The sequence below is a fragment of the Gopherus flavomarginatus genome, chromosome 1, assembly GCF_025201925.1.
Source record: "Gopherus flavomarginatus isolate rGopFla2 chromosome 1, rGopFla2.mat.asm, whole genome shotgun sequence".
Classification (NCBI taxonomy): Eukaryota; Metazoa; Chordata; order Testudines; family Testudinidae; genus Gopherus; species Gopherus flavomarginatus.
The window spans coordinates 356,564,550-356,591,035 of NC_066617.1; the positions used below are offsets into that span (position 1 = coordinate 356,564,550).

Sequence of the window (26,486 nt, forward strand, 5' to 3'; positions counted from 1 at the left end):
CTGTCGGCTTCAATGAGCACGAGCAGGAGAGAGCATGATGCTCCAAATTCCTTCCCCGCAAGGGGACATTCAATACCTTCCAGGGGTAAGCCGCCCTGTTTTCTTCTATGAGATTGTCCCCAGTCCAGCAGCGCTCACTGGATAATAATCAGCAGAAGTGAGGGGTACCGCTCTCCTGTGGTCACCTCAGGAGGATTCTTCATCTGAGTCCAAGGTGGAGCCTTACACCCATCCAAAGAAGCACAACTGGTACCCATCTTACATGCCACTGAACCCTGGTACAGGTCACCCCACCAGTACCTGGTGGACAGTGACCTATGCAATGCTCATTCTGGAACCCATTCTCCGAGTACTGGGCTCATCTTCTCACTGGTCATACTTGGTTGCTTCTGAGAGGAGGGTCCCTGCACTGCTGTGCTTGGCACTGGACTCTTGACTCTGATACCGAACCTGGTACCAATACACAGGATGTGGACCCCATGGAGGTAGTTGAGGCTGAAGAAAAGGAAGAAGCTCCTTTTCTCCAGTAGAAGCCTCTTCCTCTCCTGTCCTCCATCTTCCTCTCCCTGGATCCAGGGGATTGGTACACTGCCCTCTACTTGAAGGACGCTTACTTTCACATTTCCATCTTCCTTGGCCACAAAAGATTCCTCAGGTTCATAGTAAACCAGACTCATTACCAATTCACCATTCTCCCTTTAGGCCTGTCTGCAGCCCCCAGATTTTTACGAAATGTATGGGGAGTGGTAGCTACCTTTATCAGAAGGCAAGGCATTCAAATCTACCCATACCTCAACAACTGGCTGATCAAGAGTCACTCAGAGGCCTAAGTAAAGAACAGCATCAGGTCCAAGCCACCTTCCAAGCCCTGAGCCTGTTATAAACGAACAAAAGTCAACTCTCATTCACTACAGAGAATAGAGTTTTTCGGGGCAGTGCTTGACTTGACCCAAGTCAGAGTCTTCCTTCCAGAGCCTTGATTCCAGACAATATCGGACCTGATATGCAAGGTCATGGCCCAGCCAATCACAACAGCCCAGGTTTGCCTCAAGTTCTTGGGACACATGGCTGCATGCACTTACATAGTCCGGCATGCAAGGCTGCACCTCTGCAGATGTGATTAGCTTCAGTGTACTCACCGAAAAGGCACCACTTGGACTCAGTACTTGCTGTTCTAGCCCCGATCCTCGCCTCCCTCGATTGGTGGAAAGACCCCTAGTTGGCAGTGGCGGGCGTTCCCTTTGTCAACCCCGAGCAGTCAGTGTCCCTAGTGTTGGATGCTTCACACCTGGGTTGGGGAGTCCACCTTGATTGTCTCGGAACACAGGGCCTATGGTCCCAGGAAGAGCTCTCCTTGCATATAAACGTCAAGGAGCTCAGAGTGATCCACTTAGCTTGCCAAGTGTTTCTTCCCCTGTTCACAGGCAAGGTAGTGCAAGTACTGACGTACAACACGGCAGCCTTGTTCTACATCAACAAGCAGGGAGGACTGTGCTCCTCTGCCATCTGTCAAGAGGACTTCTGCGTGAAGCACTACATCCCCCTTGAGGCTTCTTATCTTCTGGGAGCCCAGAACATCCTGACAGATCACCTCAGCAGATCTTTCTTCTCTCAGAATGAGTGCTCTTTTCGCCCAGAGGTCACCAAGTTCATCTTCTGAAGGTGGGGCTCTCCCCAGATAGACCTATTTGCGACCAAGCAGAATAGGAAATACCATCATTTTTGCTCATTGCTAGGGCACAAGCTGGACTCCCTTTCAGATGTCATCCTGCTTCCATGAACAGTACTCCTGTTCCATGCATTACCTCCAGTTCCTCTGGTACACAAGTTCCTTTTAAAAATCAAATGGGACAAGGCAAGAGTTATTCTTATAGCCCTGGCGTGGCCATGTCATCACGGGTTCATCATGCTGCTAGATTTATCAGTAACACCCTCACTACCGCTCCTACACTGCCTGGACCTGATCTTGCAAGATCGTGGCCATTTACTCCACCCAAATCTCAGCTCCCTTCACCTATACCTGGATGTTATATGGCTGAACCCAGAGGAGCAAGCCTGTTTAGAGCAAGTTCAACAGGTCTTGCTGAGTAGATAGAAGCCGTCCACTAGGGTTATCTGCCTCACCAAGTGGGAGCTTTCTCAATATGGTCATCCCAACAAGACCTTTCTCTGACTTGGTCTTCCCTTCAATTTATTTTAGACTGCTTGTGCCACGTAAAACAACAAGGTCTGCCTCTCACGTCTATCAAGGTGCATCTAGCAGCAATTTCGGCCTTCCACACACCATGAGATGACAATCCACTTGAAGGGGTTAGAGAGACTTTACCCTTGGGTTCGTGAATCAATTCCCCTGTGGAGTTTGAACTTGGTCCTATCAAAATTCACAGGTTCTCCCTTTGAGCCACTGGCATTGTGTCGTCTTTTTCTCCTGCAAGGTTGCGTTCTTTGATAGCAATTACCTCAACCAGAAAGGTCCCTGAAATCAGGGCACTTGCGTCAGAACCATTGTACACGATGTTCTTCAAGGACAAGATTAAACTGTGCCCCCCCTCTGCCCTTCCTGTCAAAGGTGGTCTTGCACTTCTCTGGCAACCAAGCCACTTTCCTGCCAGTCTTTTTCACGAAGGCACACCAGAGTTCAGAAGAATGACAACTTCACTCATCGACTGTTAGGCATGCCCTCACCTTCTACATTGAAGGGACTAAACCGTTTTGTGGATCCATATAACTTTGTGGCAATAGCAGAGAGGATGAAAGGCCTACTGGATAACCTTCTGTATTCATTCATGCTACAAGCAGCAAGCAGGCGAATGTTCCACCACCTGCCATCTTGACCACTCATTCCACAAGAGCTCAAGCCTCTTCAGCATAATTTCAGGCCCAGCTCCTCAGTGCATATCTTCTCTTCCCACTACGCCATTACCCAGCAGAGTCGAGATGATACCAGGTTCAGGCAAGCAGTGTTGCAGTACTCATGTCCATGAACCGAGTCTACCTCCTTGGGTAGTGCTTGTGAATCACCTAGTGTGGAATGGACATGATGAAGCCGTCGAAGAAGAAAAACAGTTACTGACCTTCCATAACTGTTGTTCTTCGAGATGTGCTGTTCTTGTCTATGCCACGTTAGGTGTGTATGTGCTGTGTGCCCCATTGCTGGAGATCTTCCCCTCAATGGTATTCATCGGGCTGACTCTAGTGCCTTCTGGTGCCACGCGCTTATGTGCCGGAATAAGGGGCACTGCCAGCCCTGCACACTCTGTTCCTTCTTGTAGGCTAACTCTGACAGAGGGGCAGGAGGGTGGCTTGTGGAATGGACATATCGAAGAATAACAGTTACGGAAAGTCAGTAACCATTTTTTTTAAAATAATTTTCTTTCTTTTCCTCTGTGCTTGAATTTTCCTATCTCCTCAGCTCTGTGATTGGCCTACCTAATTATAAAAATTAGCCCATAGATTTTTATGGCCAGATTTTCAGTTGGTTAAATCAGTTTAACTCTATTGACTTTGGTGGAGCTTCACTGATTTACACTAGCTGAGGACCTGACTCTATTAGCTTGTGACATTTTTGCTTGATACAAATACGGCAAAGTGAATTTTTTCTAGAGCTGGATGAGGAGGCAGAGAGGAGGGAAACATTTCAAACTGACCAAATAAGTTCAATAAATAAACAAGTCAGCATTTGAATGGTTTTACCCAGAATGAGTGTGCCGAAAGCAAACAGCGCAAGTCAGCATAGCAAAATATAGACCAGACCTGAATAAAATAGTTTTAGATATTTATTATCTTCCTTTTATTGACTTGCGTTCTCCCAGCTTAAAAGGCTACACTGAGCATAGAATATGAAAATCGATGTGTCTCATGCTGTTTGTTGCAAATAAATTTGATTTTCAGTTAATTGTAGCAGTCTTTTTTCATAATTTATGAGTTGCTGTTGCTGGAGAGCATCAATCAATCATTGATGCGTTTGAGGTTGTTGAGTGTAGATTGTTACAGGAGGGAGGGGGACTTGTGATCATTGATCGGTGGACTAAAATCTGCAATGTGAGGGCAAAAACAAAAGGCTCAGCTGGCTGGTGAACAGTAGAGTGTAGGCCTAATCCTTACTGGGGGGTCTGGACCACAGGCAGAACTGGTGGGGTGGAGAGTGGAGATGCAGTTATATCTGTTTTATCAGTCAGTTCAAGTTCACTTGCTGCTGAGGCTGTGGAACAGGAGTACATGTTCTCCGGTATGATAGCACAGCAGTGGTATCTGGATTAATTGATCACAGGCTTGCTCTGTGCTCTCTGAGCTGGCTCCCAAGGTTTGCTGGAGCATATGAGCCACAAGTATCCCTGCCTGTCAACTCTGTCAGAAAGCTTAATCTATTTTAGTTAATTACGTAGGTGTGAAGTTCACAAATAGTTTATGTTCTCTGAGCATTCCAGACCAGAGTGCCTCAACCAGCTGAACCACAGTTATTTTCTTCTCACACTGAAAAGTTTTTTCTCTGCTTTTATTTGGAGCTGGTGTCAAGTTTGTTGGTCTATCACTCTATCTCCTCCTTTGCACCCTCCTCCCTTCCCTCTTTCCACTGGGAGCACCATAGTTAACTGGATTAAGCAGATGTTTCCCTATTAGGAGAAAAAACAAAATGCCAGCTGCCTGTCGTTAGTGGATCATTCACTGTACGGAAGTTATTGCAGGAGAGAGTACCTGCTAGAAGAGGTCTTTTGCTGGGTCAGCTAAGCGATAACCTACAAAACCCAGAGTACAGCTTAGAACAGCGCTGTTAGTTGTGTTGGCCAGTTTTGTACAGCATCAACAGATGGAAACTTGAGAGAAATCACAAGCTTTGACATGGCTTTAGTGTAGGGATGGGAGCAAAACTCAGCCCTGGATCCAAAGTCAAGGTCCAGAGTGGAACTTGGTATCTCTAATGAGCAGAACTGAATGCACTTGAATATGTTTCACAGTCCAGCCCGAGACACAGCTGTCTCTAGGTTAATGTGTTCAAATTCAAATCATTGTAGAAAGCAGCAGGAGCTGAGAACTCCCATCTGAACAGGGATCTGCATCCTGAGTTTAGATATGGGGTTTCAGACCCTTTTGATAATAAAAAATGAGACAGGCTTTTCTGCCCCAATAAATTTTGGTGGCTGTAATAATTAGAAATATCTTAGATTTATTATGGAACTTCTGATCGTGCTTTTCTAGTTTAGTGTACAAACTGTGTCCAGTGAGAGTTTGAAGTCATCAGGTATGTTATGCTGCAAAAAACCCAAACAAACCTGGCAAGGAGTCACAAAGCCTGGGTCAACTGACTTGGGCTTGCGGGACTTGCACTACAGAGCTAAAAAGAGCAGTGCAGATGTTTCCATTTGGGGTCTGAAACCTGGTTAAGGGAGAGTGTCTCAAAACCTGGGCTTCAGCCTGAGCAGAGATATCTACGCTATTTTTAGCTCTGTAGCATGAGCACCCACGAGCCCAAGTCAATCTGGGCCGTGAGACTCACTGCTGCAGGGTTGTTGGGGCTCTTTTTTTTTTTTGCAGTGTAGACATTGTGATGCTGGCAGATCAGGTGCCAGCTCATACCAGAGCCACAGGCCAATTCTCTTCTGTTTTAGTATAGATCAAAGTGATTGTCAAACCTATGCGAGTGTATTTGGTGTTTAAGCTTCATGAAAGCTAGTGGGAAGTTACTTGGATTGTTTTCAGTTGTCTGTATCCTGTTATAATGTAGGAAACATTTACATTGTGTGTACCCCTGTAACTGAATAACCCATCCAAAAAGAAAGAAACCTGGTTGAGTGCAAATGAAGAATTTTGACAGAAAAGTGCTAATTTCAAAGCAAGGGATCGTGTATGATGATCAGAGGTCATTAAAATGCATTCCTCACTCCTTCATCAAAAGAAAAGACCACGTGGGTAGTGACACTGTGAGCTTGTTTTCTCAGATAAGTGTACCAGAAGCAAAGCAGTGATCCCCAGAGACAATCTGGATACCCTGAAAAGATGTTTTGGGAAACTGGCTGTTTATTATATCGCTGCCACCATCTGGAATTACAAATAATGACTCACCTGTGCATGTTTTTTACCTGTTTTAACCTCTCAGTGACTCACATTCTTTTTTCATAGCTAATAAATCTTTAGTTAGTGTATTATAGGATTGGTTGACAGTTTTGTCTTTGGTGTAAGATACAGAGTACAGTTGATCTGGAGTAAGTGGCTGGTGTCTTGGTACTGGTGTTGTGATTTTTTATTTGTGACCATTATCACAGCATTCAGTTTGTCTGATGGCAAGATAGGCTGGAGCGTCTAAGGGGACTTTATGTGACTCCATGGTAAAACTGATATAATGATCCAAGAGTTCACAGTGGTCACCGGCTTGGTGAAATCTAATTGTAGAACACATTGCAAGCATGAGGTATTCGCCCTGTTTTCTGACAGTCTGCCATGAGGTAGACGCTCTTAGTTGTGAGCCGCTCCAGAGAGCATGACATGTGTCCCAAGAGTTCGGCTAAGCAGAGAGATCAGGATTGGCCTCTACAAGAATCGCTTTGCCTACAACTGAAATTTAGCTGTCTTTAAGGTGAAACATGGTAGCTGTTTAACAGTGCATAGCAACAGAATGGTGAGAACTGCCATATCCAAGTGAAAGTGCAAGGGAGATTAGTTAGGAAGAATATAATTACCCAAAGTTGGAGTTTGGCCAAGACACCAGGTCTAATGCCCCCTACTGGTCCAAAACATTCCTTGAATCCATCAGATTGTGACATACTGTAGAGCTAAGGCAGGGGTGCATTATGTCAGGTAAATGCACAGTGCAGATAAAGCCATTCACAGAGTGCGAAAGTCTTTTAAAGTATTTGAATGCTGAAAAAAGAGAATGTAAATTAATAAAAAAAATATGGATTAGAATGGAGCCAGTAATTGCTCCACTAATTGCTCTCCCCAGTTTTTCAGCATAAGTTTCTGAACAGAGTGCTAATAACTGAATCCCCATTCACACTGCCTGGGACTGATTACGAAGCTCTGCAGGTAACTAGACATGAACTCAGGAGTCATTTTCAGGTTATATTTTTAGCCAGCAAAACAATTGCATCTATTTGCAGCCCAATAACTTCCGCTGTCATTATGTCAGAGTGAATAAGCTAAGCTGGGCTGAGAATGGCTAGCATTTGGAGCTGAGACCTCCGAAGGAAACCTAGGTCCCACAAAATGTGGTTTCAGTGATTCAAGAGGTGGCACACTCACCTCTGAATCAGCTCTGAATCAGTGCTCCAGGACTGTTTGATAGTGCTGGATATCAGTGGATATGGAAAATAAAATCCTAACCATTGCTGATCAGTAAATGTCCCATGTTACTTCCCCCAAGAGCAGATGTGTTCTGGTCAAAATCTGTTTGCAGTGATTATATTCTGTCTTAACCGCCCCTGTTTCTCCTCTTTACTTTTAAATTGGATAAGTTTGGTCAAGGCACTATTGTCTGTTACTTAAAGAAGGGGACAAAGAGGCAGGAATTTTATCACTATGTTGCCTTGGGGAAGTCATCTAACCTGTCTGCTGTTATCCATATTCTTAAAATGGGATAATAATACTCAGTTACCTCTCAATATATTAACTTAACTGATATTTGTAAAGTACATTGTAAGGCACTGTATAAATGCTGGGTAGGATTTTTGTGTAGTTCTGGTGTGTGCTGCTAAGCAGCTGCTGCTGTTTGTGTTTAGTTAGTTCGCTCATTTGCTGGTTCGCTCACTGAGGATGAGGTTTCCTGGTGCATGAGGATGTGAACTCTACTTATTTAGACCTTTGCAATACTTTGCACTACTGCGGTGAACATTGTTCCCATTTTGCAGATGGGAAAACCAAGGCACAGAGAGGTTAAGTAACTTGTCTGATATCACATTGGAAGGCTGTAATACAGCCAGGAAGCAAACCACATCTTCCAATTCCCATGCCTGTGCTTTAACCACCAGATCATTAACATTATCCAGCTCTTCCTGGGGAAAGGTGGACTAGTTGCCATTTATTTTTAAAAGTAAATGACAAAGCCAGCTATTTATGAATGTGTTAGTAAAGATTCCAAGAAACTAAAGAGGAAACAAATCTGTTACAAGAAATGCCAGAACCATGATAGTCCTCACAGGAAAGAATATGAAAAGTAGCTGGTGTGTTTGTTATCATAAGTATTCATAGTAAATTACAGATGAGATGGCGGAGACATGTTTTGTTCACTGGGACTGAAAATTCACTGTTCATTTTACCACGGTGTACAGAGTCATATGTTAGGGCTAATAACAGGTGTCTCATCACTTGTTGAGTGACACTACTCATAGTTAATAGCTTCATAGTATTTTACATTCTCCTAGTACTGTTCAAACACCTCACTGAATCCTCACAATATCTGAAGCGGGAGACCAGGCATATGATCACCATTCTTCAAATGGTAAATCTGGCGCAGAAGAGTTAAGGCCCCCATTTTCAGAAGTGGCCACTTTGGGTGCCTCAATTGCTGGCTGGCTGACTTGAGACACCTAGGGCTTGGTTTTCAATGGGAGTTGCAGGTGCTCACCAACTCTGACAATCAAAACTTAAGAGCCTCAGCTCAGACATCCAACAGTAGAAGCAAGTTTTGAACATTGGGGCCTAAGTTGCTTGCCAAAGGCCATGCAGCAAGTCATTAGAACTCAGGAGTTGCTGTCTCCTGCTCTTGTGCTGAGAGCACTTGACTATAGAATCATAGTAAAGTAGGGCTGGAAGGGACCTCAGTAGCTCATCTAGTCTAAACCCCTGCACTGAGGCAGGACTAAGTATTATCTAGACAATCCCTGACGGGTTTGTCTAACCTGTCCTTACGAACCTATACCACCTGCTTATCCACTAATCATTCATATGCTGGACAGAAGAATTATTCCAGTATGATTAAAAACCACAATTCCATGTTCTCTCCTAGGAGCCAACTTCTCTTTGCGAGAGCTGGGCCTTGACGACGCCATGCCCACACACGGGACTTTATACAGGACTGATATAGGGCTGCCTCACTGTGGCTACTCCATCAGCACTGGCTCAGATGCTGACACCGAGGCAGATGCCGTCATGTCGCCGGAGCACCCGGTGAGGCTCTGGGGACGCAATACTAAGTCAGGCCGCAGCTCCTGTCTCTCGAGCCGAGCCAACTCCAACCTCACGCTCACCGATACGGAACACGAAAACACTGAAACTGGTAAGTGACAACTCCAGATAGGCCTTCACAAATGCCTCTCTTCATAGTCCAATTTTAATCTGCCTTGATATTTTATCTGACTAGGAGAAGGGAGGAAAATGCTCTTAATCATCCCAGGGTGTGGCCTTTTGCACTGCCATGCAAAATATTAATTAATGAACTGCTAGAAAGGCTCCTACTTATTCATTACAAACTGGAGATCAGTAAGTGGCCATGTAATACCCCATCTGCTCTTCATAGGAGCATTTCAAACAAAAAGCACTGAAATCTCCCCTCCTTCCATGCTCATCTCTTGTGCATATTTTTGGGCCGATAGTTTTCCTCCCTTCCTGTCTGGTTCCTTGGCAATAGGTGCATGGTTTATGTAAATAGGCTGGCTGCTCTCTGATGGAAGCGACTGTGACATATTTTTAGAGACCTTTCCTTTGTGGGAACTCAAAGCTGAAGGTCATGATTTTTTTTTATTTTTGTAGCCTTCTCTCCCCAGCTGCAGAGACTCCTGCGGGCCTGGCTGGTGCAGGAGCTTTTTGGTCAGCAATTCTGCGAGTCCATGTGGGAAGGAGAGAGAATTTTTACAAAATTGTGGTTTGACCCTAGTGTTTACACAGCCCTGTGCCTTTGCACCTTTAATTTAATTGCTGCATCTTAAGATAGCTGCTGTCTGCTAGCCCCTCTGGAGCTTGGGCTCAGGCAACGAACGCTGACATGAAGTGACTGCATTGTTTGTTCTCTTTATGCTTCTTGATACGAGTATTGTAGTGACAAATTATGATGATTTTTACTTGGGAAGCCACGACAGGGTAAGGTGTACGCCACCCACATGATTTTCTGTTTAATTCCAACAAAATTACAGCTGAGGCCTATTAAGGTTTTGTTAAGTGATAATGATATATGTTAGACAGGCTCAAAGATAACAACCCTCTGTTAATGGGATTTAGGAATGGTTTGATATGTTTTTTCATTATCTTTACAGTACTTTTTTACTCCGTAAGTGCTGCAACCTCAGCAAGGTCACACCCATTTTGGCAGGCGAGCAAATGGAGTTGCAAAATCAGCAGTTTTAGTTCCAGCTTTGGGCTACGTTGTCTAGTGTTTGCTAAGTGACCTGTGGAACTGTTGGGTGACTTATGGGATCTTGACTTTGGACACCCTGTTAGGTCTTTATTAATAAACAAAACCAAAAGCTTACGTCTCTATTCCATTCTCTTGTAGTCGATCCTTATCGCATCCCTCCCCATGGTATCTGAGCAGTTGTGATCCTGTCCTTCAGCTTTCTCTTTTACTCATGCCCGCTAAGAAAAGCAAACCACAGAGGTTTAGGCTTTTTCACAGAAAGAGAGGAGTAACTGCAGTAGCCTCCTAGAGTGTCTTTCAGCAAAACATCTTTAAAAAATGGATCCAGGCTTCCATAATGTGGTCTCTATTGGTGCAAATGCAACTTTGCACATCAAAATCACTTGCATGTGAAATTGTTACACGTTAGCACTGGTGCCCGAAATTGATAGTCACATATGTCTAAATACATATCTACCAGATCACTCTCATTACCATGCTATCTGCAGGCCTAAAATGAACACAACTGACTTATGTGCATGTACATTCTGTTGCTTATTTGTTCAAATAAAAGTTTGTAACATTTTCACAAGCAAATGACTTGCATCTCTGATGCTACAGTTGCAGAGATGGAAGCCTGCTTGAGGCCACTTTAAAAGTTTGGTCTAGAAAATATGAAGGTTGTTGGTTTTTCTTCTTTGGCAATTGGGCTTCTATATCCTAAACTATCAAGCAGGCTATTTTGAGAAACCTTAGATTTATGGGAGAAATAGTTCAGAGGACATGAGATGTGTACAGCAACATAATGCAATGACTCAGTCTACAGGATACCTTTGTTAAGTCAATATTAATTGTTGACAGTATTGATAAAAGCTATAGCCTTTAGCTGAACTCAATATGGAGCTTTATGAAGCTGCCATGAATAGCAGGTTTTATGGGGCTCATTAAAACCAGTTTTTCCATTGCGGGTTAATGTCAGCAATTTTTATGTTCATTAATTATCCAAAATAAATAAGCAATATTGACATCTAATGTCTGTAAATCCCAAGCCTTCTGGGCAGGTTTATAGTTAGGCCATAATTGTGTTTTTTGCAAAATGAAATACTTGGTTCTTCACATTCAGAAGCAGGTTTGCACAAGTGCCAATGGCCTTGGGGAGAAGGCTTACTTTGGCTAGTAACTACCATCAGAATCCATCCTCTTGGCCTGGGGAAGACAGCTCCAACGGTGTTGGTTCTATGACGTGTATAATAATCCACATACACAAAACCACGCACGCAGGCGGCAGGCATGGAAGAGCATGAGATGCTGTGACTCAGCTGGTCCCAGTCTGTTCAGGCAGGAGAGTGCATTTGCTAGATTAAGTGCTTATCTTCGCTGCAGAGGTAACTCAACTGTTATAACTCGACTGTTGCCTCGAACTTGAGACCCATCCACACACAAAACCCTTGGCTCAAGTGGTTCTTTTAACTCAGATTGGCTGGCCCGCCAGGGGTATAAGGTATCGCTTGAGTTAGAGCCACTTGCTAACTGCTAACACGATCCGTTTGTGCTGTTAACCCAGTCATCAGTGCAGCTGCAGTGTTATTTCATAGTGTGGCTGCTTTCACTGGAGAGGAATTAACTAGAGCATAAAGAACCTGAGTTAACTCTGCTGTGAAGACCTAGCCTAAGGCTTTACAAGACAGTAACTTCCTTATCCCTGTCTCCTGCAGTATCTCCCTAGCTTAGTGATGTACCAGCCTCTCCACTGCTATCTGCCTCAGTTCCATAGGATGTCCTATAACTCTGTTGGTTTGAATCCAGGAGTTTGTCATCCTGTCAAAGACTAGGGTTTTGAGCAGTTTGAGCTCCCCTGCAGGTTAGAACACTCACAATGGATGTGTGGGCAGTGTTGGTGTACGACGGGTCACCTCAGAGGATCGATCTTGAGTTCATCATTCACGTCAGTACGAGAGCGGTGGTAGAGTCTGTGACCCTGATCCAATAAAGCACTAATACAATTCATTGTTAATGTTAAACATGTCACTAGTCCCAATCCTGGATCAGGGCATGTGAGATGAAGGGACATTGTTTTGCTGGGTTGCAATGGAAAAAGCTTGAAGTATCTGTACGGATTCCCTTCCCACTAGGTGGAAACTACTTCTTACTGTTTTCTGAGCGAGCAGGATTACATTACAACTGGCTGATAACATGTAAAAAGAGGTCTGTGTGAAAGAGGAGTTCCATCCTATTTTAAAAGCAACAGACATTTTTTTCAGCTTCTGACTGTTGCAAAGCAGTCCAGGTACGTAAGTATGGTTTGTTTTGTTTTTTACTATTAGGATTTCATTTTGGCTCTGTGTTATTCTGTAGCAAGGTACACACGTGGTTAAACAAGAGAGGGAGGGAGAGAGAGAGAGAGAGTTCTTCATTAGCAGTACTAGTCAGCAGTGATTAATGTCATTCATGTGCAGAGTGGAGCTGATGTCTCTCTCTGTGATCATTTCCTGTGGGGAACAGTGTGGGCGCAGCATCAGGAGGCCAGAAGGAGCTCAGAGACAGAATGAGTAACATCAAATGACTCAGAATGGTTCAACATCGTCAGATACTGTACAGAACCAACTGCTCAATTATGATATATTCTACAAAGGAATTATTATGTACTGGGGAAGAGGTACAGTGTAAATCTTGTCCGTCTGACTTGGAGATGGGCATAAATAAAAATCTTAGATTCAATCACTCTTGAACTTTAGAGGATTCCAGATCCATAATTTGTGTCCTGGACCCCTGGCTATCTAATTGTGCTTTATTGCAGGTGGCACTTGAAAAATTGAGAAACCCATGCATGAAACCAGTGTCATTTTTTTTTCCTCTTTAAAAAACTGCATGTGAATTTTTTGTTTACCAAAGGGGCCAGAATAACACCACTGGAGCTCAAAGTCCTAAATGTAACCATGGAATGGATACAGTATGATCAGTGTAGTGCAGCATTCCTCTTACACTACCCCTTTAAAGTACCAGTTCGTTCAGGAAGCTTAGTTGAATCTCAACATCCATTTAGCTTTTGGCTCCACTAGTGAAATTGCTGATTAGTGCCAAATGTGGTGATGGTGGCTACAGTGATATGGACACTTACTCTTTGGTGACAAGATTAAGAACACTGATTCATTCCACGGAGACATTCCAACACCTTTTAGATAGAAATTAATTTTCTTTCAGTCACTGCTGGGTTGCATTTAAATGAACTTTGTGAAGCTCTCATGAAGATTGGCCACGCAAGGAGCAATTCTGCTCTCCTAGCCTTACTAGGATGATGGTGGAAAAAATGAATGATATTTTGCTTTCCCATCAAAACAGATGGCTCATTCTACTTGGTTAAATATGCTACACAACCTTATTTACCACCACCAGGTTTCCTGTATATGTTTCTGTTCCTTTATGAGATCAGAAAGTTGTCATGATGATCAAACCACATACATCAAAATCTCATCTGCTTTTTGCAAACGTTTTCTCTTTAGAGCTACATTACAACAGCTAAGACAACCTATGTCAAATTGTGCTTATTTTTGTGGGTTTTTCTCATTCCTTCCAGTGGTCTGTTATCCATCCATCTGATGTAGTCCATAAATACCAGCAGTGGTTATATCCTTGATCCACACCTTCTAAATCATTCTGAATCTCTGAGAGGGAATACTTTTTTTTTCAGATTTCCTTGATTCCCAAATCATGTTGATTCAGTTCACTGGCCCAAAATACAATTCAATACATTAGTATAATTAGCAGCACCAGAATTACTGTGTAATCTTAGCATTACAAATTATTCCTTAATACCCTTGTTGGTTATCAGTAGTGACTTTTCTTTTTATTACCAAGTTTTGCTGACTAATTTCCTTTTAGGCTTCATACACTCTGTTGTTAATATATTACTCAGATTGCAGCAACATAATCTTTTTTCAGAATTAAATAATGCATTCTAAAGTACTTTCAGTAAATGAGTGCATGCCTCAGATATGTTTACTCTCATTTTCAAATGGCGTAGGCAAAAATGTGATACTCAGAATAGGAAGATTTCAAAAAGATGTAAAAAAAAATATTTCTTTAAAACAAAAATACCCTGTGGTTTCTCATACTTTCCCTATACTTTCTGAGTAGATAGAGACAAGAATAAATCAGAATTATGTAGGCAAGATTAGAGGCTTGCTGGCTGTCATTCATCCCTTGGTTCACCTAGCAATGACATTATATTAACAAGATATCTCAGCTTGAAATTAAAACTGGCCAAAAGCCAGATGCAAGATAAATTGCATAGGATAGCAGGGAACGCAGGAGAATTGGAAAAACAAATGGCCTGATCCAGGACTCATTGCAATCACTGAGAGTCACTGACTTCAGTGAGATTTGGACCAAGTACAAAGGATCCTTCTCCTACATCCTCTGATACTAGTCCAGACAATTAAGATTTCAAGAGCAGTAAGCAATTCTAATAGTCTATTGGGACTACCTAGATATTGCAGTCTATAATACCCCCTTTGTGGATGAAGCTGTTCTCAATCATGGAAGCCCAGATGATGACCATGAATAGGGGAGATACTTCCATTCTCTTAATCCTCTAGGTTGCTGATACTCTCATGAAGTGCACTCTGTCTTGAAGGAGACTTTAACTACATAAGCCTCCCAAATGCCATCTTCTCCACTGGAAAATGGTTCCTTTAAAGGCCATCACGCCCTCTCTGTTATTTTTGATCCAACTTTGTAGTTGCTGAAGTCATGTAGGGTAAATCCCTCATACGCCCTTTGTGTCGCTCTCGTGTTTTGTTTTTTTTCCTTCCCCTTTCTCAGTATTAGGGTCTAGGCACAAGATCGGAGGAGAGTAGATATCTCTTGAAAGATGGAAATGTGTGAAATTGTCTTAGTCTAATGATATGGAATAGTCTTTAACACAGCTTTATCTTGGTAGGATACTAAATTGGTTGGATCAGAGACAACAGAGCTATAATTAGACCTGGTCAGGAATTTTGTGGCAAAATTTTTCATTCAGTTGTTGAAACTGAATCCTTTTGCAGGAAAAGGTTGGCTTGATAAATTTCTCAACTAAAAAAAAACCCGAAAAAGATTTTGAAAAAGGATTTCAGCATTTTCAAAAGAAATGTTCTGTTTGTGAAACAATTTTTCATTTTGAAATTTAAGCAAATTATTTTTAAAATGGTCACAATTCAAACAAAAACATTTTGAAATTACCTAAATGAAACATTTTGATTGACCTAAGCTGCTTTGTTTTCAGAAATTTGCTTCATGAACATTTTCGTTATTTAATGCAGTAATATGATTTTGATGTTTTTGTCCCAGATTCAGAATGAGAATTTTTTTTGAAATCTGAAAAATGTTCATGGGACAGGAAAATCATTTCCTACTTAACTATTATCTCTCTTTACGTTCAACCAAAAAGCTGTCCACTAAGCAGAAAAAGCCTTTAAAATCAGGAAACATTTGGATTGCGTGCTCGCGCTCTCTCTCTCTCCATTGCTGAATTAAGGACTAGGAGGCCAAAGCCTATTGAGGTAAATTTCATTGGGCTTTAAATCATATCCTACATTCAGATCAGAAGAAGTCAGAGTGTCTTGCAATTGCTTCTTGGCTCTCTGAACTAAGAGGTGAAAACATTATCTAAAAGTTGTCTCTGATCAACTAGTCTCCAGAAAAAAACAACTCTGAATGTGTCCCAATGGGAAAATTGTCCCACACTAACCTGTATATTGCTTATTGCTTCATTCTCTGCCTTTAAGGAACTAAGCCAGCCTGCCATAAGGATAAGCTGCATGACAGAGGATGGTTTGTTGGTTTCATATTATTTATTACTATTATTATTACTCTGAAACCAGTTTAAAAAAAAACACAACCCTCCAAACTGAGTAATAGATCATGGATGCTGACATAGGAGGACTTGTAGAAACCAAATATAAAATAATATATTTATATTAAATAATTATATTTATGAATATTGCTGGTAACTTGCCAACTATTCTATACGTAAATCTGAGTGTACTGAGTTTTGATACCATTTCCCTATGCCTTAAATAATTTTCTTGGTTCCAATGCACTTGAGGGAATACAGGGAGGTACTGATACAGATATGCTGAGAAATATTTTAATGTCTTGCTGACATGTCTGACCTCTGACAGGGAAGAACCTGTCATTGTGAAAGGGTAGATCAGGGCCCATATCCATTGCCAACTGATCCCTCCACTGGAGACTGAAGTCTTCTGTTTATCCAAAATGCAGGCAGAAAATCATAGGCTTCCCCACTCTGTCCTCACATCAAGCCTCAAACCAGGGCTGAAGGATCACATCTAGTCATAAGATAGCAGCTTAGTCTGCATGGCCCATTCATGGGCTTGGTGCTTCTATTAGGATGCCATTCTTGGTGTATTGTTGTTATTTATGTTGCAGTAATGGCAACAATGTGCTAGTGGCTATGCAAACGTAGGAAGGTGCAGCTTCTGCCGTGAGAGTTTGTGATCTAAAAACCCATCACATATGCTGTTCATTAGCTGTTAGATCAGTGGTCCCCAACCTTTTCGTCTGGCGGGCGCCAGATGAAGGACCCTGCGGCGGTGGAGCACCCACTGAAATGCCGCCGAAATTCGGGGGCAACGCCTCTCGATGACATCGCTTGTTGGCGACAAGCGTCATCATCAAGAGGCGTCCCCACCGAAATGCCGCTGAAATTCGGTGGCATTTCTGTGGGTGCTCTCCCGGGGGCCAGGACGTGGACACATTAAGATGCCCCTGCGGGCGCCATGGCGCCCACGGGCACCGTGTTGGGGACCACTATGTTAGATCATAATGACACTGACTCCAATCCATAGTGCTGGTCAAAAACACAAGACTAGTAATACTGTGACATTTTCAGTGTTTGCTGTAGTCATATAGACATTGGCCATAATTTGTAAAGCAATGCTTGGTCACTACTAACATGGACTAGTTTTGAAAGGGTCTGTTACCAGTCCCCTCTATTAAAAAAGTCATCTAGTCCTCCCAGTAGAGAATTTCTAAAAACAGCTTCAGATGTGTCGGGAATCAGGGCCTACAGCAGAGCCAATCTCTGGACAACCTAACAAGCACAGCTGGCCTGTAGTAGGCTGCCTAATTGTCTACACCATCTGATTGGCTGGAAGCATCAGTGGATCTGTTCTTAAGCCCAGCAGTAGCAGCAGTTCAGTGGCTGTTCCAAGCATTTGCCCATGGCTGAGAGAGCTCCTCCTTTGCCTCGCTCCAGATAACTCAGTTCTGACTCTCACCTCCAATTCCTGACCTCTGACTGTTGGCTCTCACTCCTGGCCTCTGACTCCGGTTCTGACGATGGGCGCTGATTCCTGGCTGTGGAGGCCTACTGTAACCACTAGGCATGACCGCCCATATCTTGGTCACTAACAGAATGTGGCTCGGGCAACATATATCTGTTTATCTTTAGCACTGAGTAAGAAGACAAGTGTAGACATTAAATGTTGTTTGTGACTGGAAGAAAGGATAGTTTTGTGGTTAAGGCACTGGACTGGGACTCGGGAGATTGGGGTTTAGTTACTGGTTCTGCTACAGACGTCCTGTGTGAGCTTGGCCAACTCACTTAGGCCTGGATGCACAAAAGAAATTAGATGCCTAAGTCCCTGTCTCAGCACCACTGCGATGCCCAAAACTCCTGCTCCACCCTGTAGGTGCCTGAACTCAGTGCCTACATTTTTGCAGTAAAAGTTCCCTCGGCACCTATGTTTCTCCACTGAACTTGCACATCGTTGCCTCCCTCAAGGTGTTTGGGCGCCTGTCTCCCACCTGAGCCCCAGAGCGATTCACAAACTAGGAAAGATAGGCCACCTCAGGAATGTGCAGGACCCGACTGTGCACATCTACTGGATTGGGCCCTTGAGGTGAGGTCATACAAAACAGCTGGAGGGGAGGAGGAGGAAAACAACCTCCCTCACAACTTTTAGCTGAGTGATTAGGGTACTCACCTGGGATGTGAGCAGCTTGCATTGATCTAAGTATGTCCCTGCTCTCTGCTGAGAGTCCTGTTGCCCCCTGGGGTTCCAGTTCCCCACTCCCCACCAGGAGCATGGCAGTTGACTGGACTCTAGGCTTGGATCTCCCTGCCAGAGGCAAGAAGCCCTGGGGATAGAGGGTGAGAGGCCCCAGGGATAGCTGGGCTCCCGGTAGGGAGCTGCGCAGAGCGGAGGGCCCTGGTTCTCAGCCCCACACACTGCCCCTCTTCAGTCAGTGGAAGTGCTCCTGGTGAAATTGCGCACTTCCCACAGAAAGATGCAGTGTGGATATCAGCCTGCGGTGACTGTGAGTCGGCCAAACATAGGTCGACTTAAGATTGTAGTATAGATGTGACCCGAGTCTCTCTTGTTGAAGATGTTACACTGTGGGTAAATAACCAGAGTCATTGGACTTGGGGGGACAGGATCCTGCATCTCCCCCGTCCTGGGTAAGTGCTCCAATCACTAGGCTATAGAGTCATTCTTATTCTGGGTCTTGCTGTCTCTCTAGCCTAGCACCCTGAACCTTCCAGGGTCTATATATACAAATCTGTACTGTAGGTAGGGTGAAGGCTTTTACACCAGGAACTTTAACCCAGGTTTCACGCTGTCTTGGGTGGAAACTCACATTTCTGTCTCCAGGCCAGGGATTTTCCAGGCTGCACAGTTCCCTGCCTACTCTGTGCTTGTCGAGGTATGAACCCCCACTCTGAACCTTAGCGTCCAAAAGATGGGGTACCTGCATGAACCCCCCCAAGCTTAATTACTAGCTTAGAAATGGTAGAGCTGCCACTACCCAAAAATAGTGTTTTGGGGCACTTTCTGGCCCCCAAACCCTTCCCTGGGGACCCCAAGACCCAAAGCCCCTTGGGTCTCAAAACAAAGGGAAATAAACCATTCCCCTCTTCTCTTCCTCCCAGATCCTCCCTTCCCTGGGTTACACTAGGAGATCGCTGTGATTCAACTCCTTGAATCTTAAAACAGAGAGGAAATCCACCTTCCCCCCCCTTCTTCACTCCCCCTCCCAGACTCTCCCTGAGAGAGAGACAGTGATACTAACACAGAGAGAAAGCAGGTTTTTCCTCCCCTCCACTTCTCTCCTTTCTCCCACCAATTCCCTGGTGAGTGCAGACTCCCTCCCCTTGGGTCTCACACAAGAATGAAAAAACAATCAGGTTCTTAAAAAGGGAAACTTCTAATAAAAGAAAGAAAAAAGTAAAAATTGTCTCTGTAAAATCAAGATGGAAAATGTTACAGGGTCTTTCACTTATAGACACTAGAGAGAATCCTCCCCCCAGCACAAATACAAGTTGCAGCAAACAGAGATACAATCATTCCAGCAAAAATACACATTTGCAAATAAAGAAAACAAACAAAAAGACTAAACTGCCTTTCTAACTGGTACTTACTAAATTGAACAGAAAAGGCTGTTTCAGAAACTTGGAGATATCTGCTTACAAGTCTGGTCCCTCTCAGAACCCAGAGAGAACAGAGCAAAACCCAAAAAACACAAACAAAGGCTTCCCTCCACCGAGATTTGAAAGTATCTTGTCTCCTGATTGGTCCTCTTGTCAGGTGTTCCAGGTTCACTGTTTGTTAACCCTTTACAGGTAAAAGAGACATTAACCCTTAACTATCTGTTTATGACAGTGCTATTCCCAGCAAGGCTGCCTAAACAAGCAGTGTGTGTTTTGCTTTCTCTTCAAAGGCTATAAACAGTATAATTTTCAGCAGTTAGAAGTTATCACACAGCTCTTTGTAAGCAAGCACATTTATTCTTAAGTTGAAAGCATTGCAATGAATATTAAACAATTATATAAGAACCTACATGCATGCTAATAAGTTTACCAGAGATCATCCCCTCTCTTCAACACTTAACAAGGGCTTTGGCAGGAGTCAGTCCTTCAAACACCACAAAGCGGTTTTTGTGTTACAAGTTTATAACAGCCTTAGCTCAGAGCTCGCACACCCATGAATCAGTTAGTTTTTCCTTTTATACCGCTTGGACCTTTGATTGTGAGACTCTGGGAACAGGTGATCAGCTGACAATGGTCCTTTCCTTGTGGCTTAGCTTTTACATCACCGGAGATGGATAATTTGCATTCCCCTCCCTCCTTGAGAGGTTATAAACAATCCCAGCCTACAATAACACATAAACTATTCATTTAATACAATAGATCCCAATGCTACTTAGACTTAATTCAATAAGGTCTCCCCAGAATATGGCAGGAAATTGCCCTGTCACAGTCTCTATGCTGATAACTCAGAGATCTGCTTCTGTCATCCACACCTGTCCGTTTCTGTTCAAACTAAAATCTCAGCCTCTCTGAATCTCTCTGTGGCTGTCTAGCTGTCAGCTCAAGCTCAGCTTGGCTAAAACAGAGCTCCTAATCGTCCTCCCTGTCAAGGACTCCCCACTCCCTCGTTTCTCGATTACTGTAGACAACACCACCTCCCAGCCAGACACTTTCTCCCATCAACCAGGCATCAGCTTTGACTCGGATCTCTCTCTGCGTCCTCACATCTGGGCTTTGTGTAACTGTTGCCAATTCTTATTCTTTCTTATTCATCCTCACAGCTCAGACTCTTGTCCAAGCTCTCCTCATTCTGCGGCTTGATTACTGCAACATCCTTCTTTCTGGCCTTGACAAAGCGGTCTGGCCCTTCTTATGTCCATTCACAATGCTGCTGCACGAATTATTCTCCAAGCCCGTCACTGTGGCCTTGTACCCCTCACTATGAATCCCTCCACTGGCTTTGCATCAAGCCACTCGTATTCACTTTTAGTGCCCTTCACAGTCAGTGCACCCTACCTGTCGTATCTCATTTGCTGCTGAATTGTTGGTGCTCACATCGATTAGCCCATGGTGCCAGCCTCCTCTGTCCATTTGTTAAGTTTTCAAACAGGCATCTTCATGCTTTCTCCCTTGCTATCCAACACAGCTGGGAGGTGTTCCTCATGAATATCTGCAGCACTAGCTCATTATCCACCTTTACATCCCTCCTCTTAAACTCTCCTTTGCCGTGATGAGTACAAAAGAACTTAACAATGGTTAGGCAGCTAAATACGCAGATACCACTGACCTATCATGCCAACCAATATTGTCTCGTTGTTTCCATGTACCCCCCATCTGTTTCTTTCCATTTGTTGTCTCTTGTCTTTATAGTTAGAATGAAAGTCTCTTGGAGCAAGAGTCACCTTTGTGTTCTGTGTTTGTACAGCACCTAGCACAATGGGGGTCCCTTTTCTTGACTAGAGCGCCTAGGCACTTTGATACTACAAACAAATAATAATGGCTCGTAAAAGCACTTTGAGATCATCTGGGATGAAAGCTGTTATATAAACATAACCCATTAGTATTATTAATGTTTGAGAAAGCAAAGTGTTTTTTTCTATGGTTGGTTCTAATCCATCTAGCCACTTAATAAGCTAAATTCCCAATAGGAGAGATGACAGATAGAATGCAGCATATGTTCAGATAGTTCTACAGGATCTGTGGACTCCCTTAAGGATGAGATGTTCTTATTTCTCACATGGTTGGTTTGATCCTATGCCAAGAGAACTACTGTGTAATGGGTAGAAGAACTATTTCCATAGATATATGTAGGAGGGAATTGGTATTGTTACTAAACAAACCTTTTAAGACACCTTAAATTGGGGACTTGATTGTTAGAGCAGTGATTCTGGCTCTGAATTTAACACCACCTCTAAACATCTTCACCTCGTTTATTGAAATCCAAGGTTAGCATTTTGGATGGCCAAGGTATGACTGCTCCTGAATGAGCGCGCTTGGTGAAGGAGAGTTAGCAGGGAGCATCCCCAGTGGTACTGCTTGTTCTCCATGAGCCTTAGTAAACAAAACATCTAAGCAGGCTGGGGCTGGGGTAGGAGGGAATCAACAGTGCCAGAACCAGCATAAAACTGTTAGGTTTTTGAGACAGATGGAATGTCCTGGTGCACCTGCATGCTCGCCTCCACTCTGTGTTGTGCCTTATAGGCACAATCTAGCTCCAAATGATGCTCCCCTTGACACAGCAAACACACAGGACAATTTGGAGGTGTGCTCTGATGGAGCATGTTTTTATTGCTGTGGAAAATGTCTGTTGTGTGACCTTGAAAGCTTCATCCAGTTTCCTTACACAGTTTACAGTTATTAACCCTCATTGCATGTTCAAAATCCCTTTTGAAAAAAACCATCAGCCCCATTTCCTACTTCCCTGCTCCACCTGTTTTCCATCCCAAGGAACCACTCAGGTGGCAAACCGTCCTTTTTCTTTATTCCTATCAGTGTCTCTGGTCAAAGTTCCACCCAGGTTCTTATTTTCTTCACTGTGCTATAGTCAGCAAACAGATTTGTTTCTGTAGATAGAGAACAAAAGCATCTGCAAGCCAACTCATTTCCTTTCCAGAGTTCTTGGAGGGCAGAGCTGGGGCAGAGTGGGAAAGAAAACTCTTGTCAAGTGTTGGAGGGATAAAGAGAACTCTTTTTCCCTCTCTTATTATTATTGGGAAGGTTCTCTTAGCCTCCCTACCTCCTTAGGGACTAGTAACATATTGAAAAGATCTTTCATGCAGACAGAGAACAAACACACTGAAGAGCTGCATCAGAAAGGAAAAAAATACTTACCAGTAATGTTGTTTGTCATAATCTCTCTGACTTTCCCCATCCTCCAAAGGAAGTTCTCTGTCACATAAAGCCAAATCTTAATGCTCCTTATTCTGGCAGACTTCTGTAGAAATAAAACTATTTTCCCATGCTTATTCTCTCCCCCACCCCTTCCTTACATCTCCTTGTCAATTGCTGGAAATGGGACATTTTGATTACCACTACAAACAGTTCTTTTTCTCTCCTGCTGACAACAGCTCACCTTAACTGATCACCCTCCTTATAGTGTGTATGGTAACACCCACTGTTTCATGTTCTCTGTGTATATATATATGTCTTCCTACTGTATTTTCCACTACATGCATTCGTTGAAGTGGGGCTGTAGCCCCCGAAAGCTTATGCTCAAATAAATTTGCTAGTCTCTAAGGTGCCACAAGTACTCCTGGTCTTTTTGTGGATACAGACTAACACGGCTGCTACTCTGAATTCTGTAGAGCAGATTCACTGAGGGCTAGCTTGAATGGTGGAAGTTTTACCTCTATATGGCGTGAATGACCATATAGGCTAGCTCCAGTTGATTCCTTCAGGTAGGGACTGATCAGAAAGATCACGCTCCTCAAACACTAGGTCCCTTCCACTCAACAAATTGGCACAAGCAGTTGCTTTGTCTTGTCTGATGACTGAACAGAATCATCTCAGTTGGGGCCACATGTGAGAGGAAGAGTCAGGCTCATAATGGTAGAGTGAATTCATTTTTCATCTTACCAAGGTAGGAAAACTGACTTGCATGATGTGATGTGTGGCTGTCTGGATCAAGGTTTTGATCCCGTCTGCTGTAATACAAGGATTGTCTCTGTCCAGACTTGTTGCTCCCTTCAGTGCTATGTAGTTTGCATTGTACCAGTTGACTGCCACTTCCTGCCCAAGAGATGATACATTCAGTCCTTAGTGGCAACGCTAAGCCTGGGCACCTCTAGGCTTTGCAGCTCATAGCCCCAGCACTTCTCGGCTTGCTGCATCAGTTATGAATGTAAAAAAAATTACTTCGGCCCCAGCACCTAATGGATTGAGCCCCAGCACCTTTTTCATTACAACTTAAGCAGTGGATACATTTCAGTAGCTCTTGAGATCCTGGGAGATGAATGGCCTTGACGCCTTAATGGTGCTTTTCTGTCTCTAATATCAATGATGACTACGCCTGACACAGTTAATGAGAGACAGGTATGTGCAAATCAGCTGAGCGTGCGTGTGAACGAACAGCTACACACACAAATGGCCATTTGTGCATGGAACTCTCCCTGTTTGCAGTTGCAGTCATGGTAATTATGCTTACTGAATTTTGAAAATTGTGCCCATCAATGGCTTGCCCAAAGTCACACATTCAATGAGGGGCAAAACCTGGGACTAGAGGCATTTCAGGAGATCTGACATCCAGTCCCCTACTCTATCCACAGGCTTTGAGATGCTGAGTGAGGTTCTCCCCCAGTGTGTATTGGCATAGCTCCATTTACTTCAACTGTTGGACGATTGGAACTGCACCGATTTATGCTAGCTGAGCATCTGGCCCTCGAAATTCACACAAATGAGAGAGGCATTTTTCTGGAGGGTGTTAAATCTGATTTATTAAAGTCCATGAAAAGGTACCTGTATAGCAATTGCCTTTTTCTGCGTTACAGAAAGAAATTGCACTCTAAGGTAACTCTGTTATTAAAAAATAAAGCTAGCACTACTGGTGCTTGAGGCACAAGGCAAAACAACAGTCTCATACAAGATATACACTTGGTAAAATACTTCACCTAATGTCTCATGAAACGATGATTGAAATGTCAGGGTCAGTTGGGTTTAAGATGCTGAAAGACCTTGTCAACGTGGTAGGAACAAAATGCAGGTTTTAGGGAGAAATTCGCAGAATAAATCAACTGGTTGATTTAAAAAGAAATTCTCTAGCCAATTCTGGAGCTCCATACTCTGGAGGATCGTAGTTCAGTTTTCAGTGTCCCACTGTTTGGATTATGTAGTAAATATCGGAGTGCAGGAACTGAAGAGAAGGGGATGGAATATAATCGAGAAATCCAAAGCAGGAAACTATCTTTAAAAAAGTGTCTCCCATTCATAAAAGAGAGACAATATTTGTGATGATATGCACATAGATATATGTTTTCTTTAGAGATGGTGGGTAGTTCATTAGCTTCTAAAAATGACACCCACCTAATCATATCTTTTATTTAAAAAATAAAATAACACCTTACACCTGTTAACCTGTAGCTCACTCTTCAGTGAAGAGAGACTCCAAGGGTACGTCTGCACCGCAGCTAGACAACTGCAGCTGGCCCACGCTAGCCACCCTGGGCTCGTGGGGCTTGGGCTGCAGGGCTGTTTCATGGGTGAATACCCACTTTGTCGGATGCACCCACAAAAGCTTATGCTCCAATACGTTTGTTAGTCTATAAGGTGCCACAGAATTCTTTGCTGCTTTTACAGAGTTTGTAAATTGTACATTGTTATAGTATAATTCCCAAATCTGGACCTTAGCGTCCAAAATATGGGTACTAGCATGAATTTCCCTAGCTTAATTACCAGCTTAGATCTGATAGGCTGCCACCGGTCAGGATTCTGAGTACCTGATAAACTCTGGTCTCCCCAAACCTTCCCTGGGGACTCCAAGACCTAAATTCCTTGAGTCTCACAACAAAGGGAAATCATTCCCTGCCCCCCCTCTTTACCTCATCCCAGATCTTTTCCGCCCTGGGTACACTAGGAGATCACCGTGATTCAATTCCTTGAATCACCACACACAGAGAGGAATGATACCTTCCCCCAGAGGCAATTCAGATTTAAGCTCCGTGAATCTAAAACAAAGGGATTCCACCCTTCCTCCCCACTTCTCCTTCCCTGTTAAGTACAGACTCAATTCCCTTGAGCCTCAACAAGGGGAAAAAATCAGGCAGGTCTTAAAAGCAAAACTTTTAATAAAAAGAAAGAAAAAATAAAAGGTCTATCTCTGCAATTTAGATGGTAAAAAGTTACAGGGGTTTTCAGCTTATAGACAATAGAAAGAAAGCTTTCTCCAGCAGAAATACAATTTAAAGTACTTTCACCCAAATACACATTAAAACTCTACCAGCCAGATACACAGTTGCAAATACAGAAAAACAATTAAAAAGACTAAACTGTCTTTCTACTTTTGTACTTACAAAATTGGAACAGAAGATTAGAGAGCCTGTAGGTATGTGTGGTCACTCTTAGAGCCTAGAGAGAACAAAGCAAAACCCCAAAACTACAAACAAATAGGCTTCCCTCCACCGGGATTTGAAAGTATCTTGTCTCCTGATTGGTCCTCTGGTCAGATGTTGCAGGTCACTGTTGGTTAACCCTTTACAGGTGAAAGAGACATTAACCCTTAGCTATCTGTTTATGACATACATAGATTCCCCAAACTGTCACATTGGTACAAAGGCTATGTGTGAACCAGGCCTTGATTAAGTAGTAGTGATTGAGGTACAGGGTGTCCCGGGGGACGGATGACCTGCTAGGAGGAGTTGATGAAGATGCAATGGAGGGCCATTAAAGTCAGCTAGCCATTGGTTCCAGTAATACCCTGCC

General features: G+C 43.3%; 1 protein-coding gene across 7 annotated transcripts in view; it reads left to right on the forward strand.

The window, feature by feature from the left end:
* Positions 1–26,486, forward strand: part of TENM4 (teneurin transmembrane protein 4) — a 1,003,172-nt gene that overhangs the window by 552,690 nt on the left and 423,996 nt on the right. For all 7 annotated transcript variants that reach the window (XM_050940297.1, XM_050940246.1, XM_050940262.1 and 4 more), the window contains exon 4: positions 8,939–9,208. In XM_050940297.1, the coding sequence (XP_050796254.1) occupies positions 8,939–9,208 (270 nt within the window). The remainder of the gene's footprint in view (positions 1–8,938; positions 9,209–26,486) is intronic.